At 40.2% G+C, this 6,179-nt stretch overlaps 1 protein-coding gene across 1 annotated transcript; it reads left to right on the forward strand.

Moving 5' to 3' along the window:
• The first annotated feature begins 1,231 nt into the window (after window positions 1–1,231).
• LOC115638205 lies at window positions 1,232–5,189 on the forward strand. Its single transcript, XM_030539779.1, has 2 exons — window positions 1,232–2,024; window positions 3,599–5,189. Exons 1-2 carry the CDS (start codon window positions 1,575–1,577, stop codon window positions 4,049–4,051), a joined length of 903 nt encoding a protein of 300 aa, XP_030395639.1. The 5' UTR covers window positions 1,232–1,574; the 3' UTR covers window positions 4,052–5,189.
• Window positions 5,190–6,179: the final 990 nt, after the last annotated feature.

Consider the following 6,179-nt stretch of genomic DNA (forward strand, 5'->3'; position numbering starts at 1 on the left):
AAGCAGCCAAGTCAATGAGGCTCTCCTACATTGCTGCTGAGTGCACTAACCACCAGGCTAGATGGCATGCTGTGGCAGTGCCCTCTACATCTCTTCTCTTCTATCTATTCCACTGTGTATAAATAATTAACCAGCTGACACAGCAGGGACCTGGCTATGGGCTGTCTCCTCACAGGGGACTGCCCTGACCACTGGTCTATATAGTCAATTACTGCCTGGCTACTTATTTAATTATTTATACAAATGGAACAGCACCTACAGGAATAACTGAATGAGGTCAGCCCCAAACTAGCCCAATGGTTGATATTTTCCTGGGAGGCAGGAGAGACAATTTCACCCAGTTTCCTGTACTGAGCCCCATGATTTGTGTTTGGTTCAATCGTGTCCTAGAAAGTCAGCCAGTGTGGATTAGAAGCCACATGAGATGCAAAGTTCACCACTTCCCTTAAGAGTTATCCAATCATTATCCACTGGAAATGGGTGCCTTATTTGAATTTGAATTGCTAGATCAAAGAGACCTATTTTCATAAAACCATCCTCACTGCCATTAATTATATTCCAATCATTTAATTCTTTATCAATTGCTGTATCATCTTTTCCAGGGATCAATGCTAGGCTAACCAGCCTATTTAACTAGGTGATCTCACTTTCCATATTTGAATATTGGCACAATATTAGCAGCCTTCTAGTCTTCTGGAATTTCCCTTGGATTCCAAGATTTATTAAAAATTAACATTATTGAGCCAGACACCTCCTTAGCCACTCTTTCAGAACTCTTGGGTGCAAGGTATCCAAGCCTGCTGATTTAAAAATATTTGTCACTATTAGGTAATGTTTAGCATCATCCTTCATTACTAAAGGACTGAAAAGTAGTTCAGCATCCTCACAAAAACATTATCCAACTTCTTTCCAAATTCAGAACAGAAATATTTGCTAGGATTTCTTCAGTTCCTAATATACTTTAAAAAGTCCTTATTTTCTCTAGCCCTACCATCTGTGTAGTTTTCCCTGAGGTCTTTAGCTTTCCTTATCAGTGTTCTGCAGATCATAATTTTTAATTTATATTGATTGTGCTTACTTCCCCTTTTTACATTTGTTATACATTGCATTTTTTCTATTGCTGCATTCAATTCACCACTCAACCATAATGGGCTTGTAACTAAGGGTTATCTTCTTTCTTTTGAGACATAATGCTTTACTGATTGATTTAACGTAAGTTTCAGAAACCTCATATTTTACATCTCTAAAGGAATGATCTGTTGATTGCAGAAAAAATCATCTCCACTGAGAAGTTAGGAACAAACTGTAGCGAAGAATTAGAATTAGATTTCTGATCCCCTAGCTGAATTGTTTGAAATCTGACTGCTTTGGAAATTGAAGCTATCCAGTTTGTCAACACACAAACCAACAATTGCTTATCACAGTGGAGCTGCTGAACATGAGCCATTCTGGAAAAAACACTAGTTTCACTTTTCATTCTTACTCACGGTCCATAATTGTTCACATATCTGAATGTACTCACTCAGTCTTCAGACTTCACTATATCCTTTGGGCTGGGAACAATCTCATCAGAGATGAAAATGGCAATTAGCAGAAACTTCACAAAAATATGGAAAAAACATTTTAGTCTTATATCGCCGTCGGTATACTCACTTTTTTTGGTAGTGCTTGAAAAGATGCTGGAATCTGACTTTAAATGCCCAGAAGAGCTGCACTTGAGACGTTCGTACATCATCTTACTTTTCATTATGCCAGCAGTGCTGTTTTTTATATTAGGCATAATTTTGCAGCCAGAGTGTCTACATCCTTCTGTTAGAAAAAAAGAATTCTACTACTTTTACAACAAGTGCAAAAGGCACAACAAATGCAAAAGTGACTCTACAGATAAGCACGAGTTTAGTAGCTGCTGGTGTGTTTTGTTAAAGGCTTCTTTTCCTGCTGTCTTGTGGATAGTGATCCTTCTTCTGGATGGAAGATATACTGACTGCTTCAGTGAGAACATCACAGAGTATCAGATTTTCCAGGTAAGATTCACCTGCCTTGAGAGATGAAATAATGTTGCTTTCATTCAGCCAGTTTTCTGGAGTTGCTCCAGAATTTTGCCACTTGTGTTTTATATTATGCAGGAAAAATAGTTTCTATTAAAAAATTAGAGGAAACCAGGATCGGCCACCAGTTGCTACACAATGTGAGCTGAGTTTCATTATTTCTTCAGCTTTCTAAAGGGATGTCCATCCTTGATTGTAGAACTCAGGCAAAGAATAAACAATATACATAAGATTACTCATTACAAAAAAACATGTCTGAGAGGTAGAAGCTAGACAATGAGTGCAATTATCTGAATTCGTTTCACTGGGGTCACAAAATGTATGAGATTCTTTTTCACTAGTTTCTTTTTTCCTCTATGGATGGGAAATGTCTCGATAACTAAAGGGAAGTTAGTAGTTTTTCGTTTCCTGGGGAAATCCCATATGTTTGAGTCCTTGAAGTAATGTAGGTCCAGATGCTCAAAGAGACATGGTGGATGAGGTAATGTCTTTTATTTGATCAATGTCTGTTGGTGAGAGAGACAAGCTTTCAAGTTTACACTGAGTTCTTCTTCAGATCTGTGTAGCACGAAAGCTTGTCTCTTTCATTAGCAGAACTTGGTCCAGTAAAAGATATTCCTCCACCCACCTTTTCTCTCTAATATCCTGGAACCAATGCAGCTACAACAACTCTGTAATGAGATTGTTAAATGTATTCAAGCACCTTTGAGGATTGGGGTGGGCCCTCTTTGTCAGCTCCTGTTTGCATATTCCAGGGGAGTTAAAGCAGTAAAGAATCCTGTGGCACCTTATAGACTAACAGACGTTTTGGAGCATGAGCTTTTGTGGGTGAGTACCCACTTCGTCAGATGCATGCATCTAACAAAGTAGGTATTCACCCAAGAAAGCTCATGCTCCAAAAAGTCTGTTAGTCTATAAGGTGCCACAGGATTCTTTACTGCTTTTACAAATCCAGACTCACACGGCTACCCCTCTGACACAGGGGAATTAAAATGCCTTTTTTCCAGTCTGAATTTCTCTGTCTTCTATTTCTGGCCTTTGGATTTTGTTAGGCTTTTGCCTGCTAGATTGAAGAGCCCATTATGAAATATTTGTTCCCCAGGTAGGTAGTTACAAGTGTGATCAAGTCACTCCTTAATCTTCTCTTTGATAAGCTAAACAGAGTGAACTCCTTGAGTCTCTCATTATAAGACATGTTTTCCAATCCCTTAATCATTTTTATGGCTCTTCTCTGAACCCTCTCCAATTTATCAAAATTCTTCTTGAATTGTGGGCACCAGAACTAGACATAAGATAATAGGGGTGGTCGCACCACTGCCACATACAGAGGTATAACAACCTCTCTACTCCTACTTGAGATTCCCCTGTTTATGCAGATAAGGAAGCCAAATGTAATGGTCTCTTCTGGCCTAAACTCTATGATGATCGTTGTAGCTAAATATAAATAAAAGGATTTATCCTCTAAACCCTTCTGGTGGGATATAAAAGAGTTATAAAGAAAAAGTCTAATGCAAATAAGAGGTTTTAACATAACTGATTTTTTTTCAAAGCTCTTGGGACTCGTTATCATATTCGCTGCTGTCTGTATTGGTTCAATATGCAAGTGCTGCTGCAAGAAGGGCTACAAAGAAAAGGTAGCAGTGGATAAAGCTGAAATCAATCAACTAGAGCAAAAAGCTCGTGAGTATATGTTAAAACAGAAGGAAGATGCTATCCAGCAACGTGTAAAGGATGAATATGGCCCGGAAATAATTTTAATATATACTGACAATAAAAAGTTATCTGATATAATAAATGAAGTTTGTAAAATTTCAGGAGAAGGCAACTCAGCTGACCAAGGATCAATAGGAACTGTCAGCATTTCACCTCAAGGGACCTCCAGTCAGTCACCACAAGAGACCTCCAGTCAGTCACCTCAAGAGACCTCCAGTCCTTTACATCAGGGAACCTCCAATCTGTCACCTCAAGTTATATCAGAAAACACAAGTTATTCATGTGTGTGAGTTTTTCTGTATTTTAATATGACACCACAGAAAGTCTGGTAACTGATTAACATACCAGTAATAACACCAAACCATGACTACATAGCAACTGCAATCTACTAAATGCATAAAAACCGAAGTGGAAAATAAGGAAGGAGATGCATCCCCAGCAGTTCTGCTCCTCCAGCCTCCCCCTGCAGTTCTTGGCTTCCTCTTCCAGGCTAGGGGGGGGCTGTAGTGGGTTCCCCTCCCCCATTCCAGGCGGGAGAGGGTGGCTCCAGGGGCTGCCCACCCTCCTCTGCCAGGCTGATGCTCCAGGGAGGGAAAGGCGGCAGAGCTATCTTGTCCTGTTGTTCACAAGAGGGGAGAAGGAAATGGCAGTGGAGCCACCTTGAACTGTTGGGCTCTTTAGTTCCCTCTTCCTCCTTCCCCTCCCATGAGAATGGTATCTGGATGTCGAGGGGGTGGAGAGGGGGAGAGAGCTCTGAGCGCAAAGTGCCAGATCCATAGCAGCACTACACCTCTGCTGGATGAGATTTCCTGAGGTATGTGTAAACATGTGACACAGGGTTCAAATATGTAAGTCTTATAACTCAGGTGTCTGAGATCTCAGGTTCCTCATTGCATGAGCTTTCCAGTTCTTCACAGCAAGAGATCTCCAACCCTTCACCTCAAGGGTTTTCCAATTCTCCACTTCAAGAGGTTTCAAAAGTTTCATCTCAAGGAACTACAGATTTCTGATTTCTAATAGTCGTGTAATCTCCAAGGGAAAAGCTACAACACAACCTCATAACCTGCTTCTCTCAATTGGAAAACAAAGAGAAATTAAAATTAAGGATGATTAAAATTCTGTCCATATCTAGTTAAACAATGGTCATAGGGTGACCACCCATCATTAAAATATCTTCCGATGGCCAAGTAAGTTTTTGAAATGTAGATAGAAGTTTGAGGTGACCACAGTGATTTGTGTTCAGGAAGAAAATCTGAGAGACTGCCAATAATCCGCTCAAGACTTCTGCAGCTGTTAAATAGTTTAAATACAAGGCTTACCTAGCAAATGTAGCTCAGTTGTTTTTCACATGCACTAGATTTGCTTTAGCATTTACTTTCATATTTTTATGTGCAAGGCATTTAAAAATAAAGGCACTCTGAAACTCAACACTTGTCTCACTGGTTTGGTTTGTCTTGAACAATCTCACTCAAGGAACAACACACATAGTCAAATTCATGGAATAACCGAAAGCTGATTACAATGCCTTGAGCGGGTGGGTTGGACTAGTCTGAGCCCAGCCCTCACATCAGCTATACTGGCCAGGTGGAGTTAACTTACACTGCTGGAGTGTGGGAGACAGTATGGTCTAATGGATAGTGCACAGATATGCAAGACACCTGGGTTCTAATTCCAGCTCCGCTACTGGCCTGCCGGATGACCTTGTGCAAGTTGCTGCATTGCTCTGTGCCTCTGTTTCCCCATATGCACAATGGGAATAATGCTACTGACCTCCTTTATAAAGTCCTTTGAGACCTATGGACAGAAAGTGCTATACAAGAGCTAGGTTTTATCCTTATCATAGTAGGAATTTGTTTTCCTGTGCCATAAAAACCTTAAAGATTTCATCAAATTTCCCCATCAGATGAAATCTTGAAATTTTTCTCCAGCCAAAAATCTGGGGAAAATTATTGCTTCACGTCGATTAAAATATATCAGACATTTCAAAACGTTTTGTTTCAATTTTGACCATCTTAAATTTTAAACCTTTTTTCTGTTATATTTAGCTTCCATTTAGAAATGAACCTGAATTGCCTGAAAATGTCAAATTCCCATTTCTCTGTCATGTCCACTGGTCTATATTTGCATGCCACACCCACAGAGTGTGGGGCTCTGTCACCCCATGGTGGTGGCATGACCACCTAGACAACAATGAGCACGCTGCAACCTAGATTGAGTCTTTTAGCTCAGGTTGTAATGGCCCCTGTAGTAGGATCCATACAGATGGAAAGACTGTGTGTTACATATTAATAGATTTGTAGATTTTCCAGTCACATCAGCCACCTGCCATCTGTTTCTCTTCTCTGCTTAGATGAGTGTAGCTCCAAGAAGCAGTGTTCTGCCATGAATACTCAGTGAGGAGATCGAAATTCACTTTCC

Source organism: Gopherus evgoodei, chromosome 21 (genome assembly GCF_007399415.2).
Source record: "Gopherus evgoodei ecotype Sinaloan lineage chromosome 21, rGopEvg1_v1.p, whole genome shotgun sequence".
Lineage (NCBI taxonomy): Eukaryota > Metazoa > Chordata > Testudines > Testudinidae > Gopherus > Gopherus evgoodei.

What these genes read in the sequence shown, in the direction of transcription:
- LOC115638205 (XM_030539779.1), top strand. Translation starts at nt 1,575, where the DNA reads ATGAAAATGGCAATTAGCAGAAACTTCACAAAAATATGGAAAAAACAT. An exon ending in CAGAGTATCAGATTTTCCAG is followed by an intron (nt 2,025 to 3,598) that starts GTAAGATTCACC and finishes TTTTTTTCAAAG; the next exon opens with CTCTTGGGACTCGTTATCAT.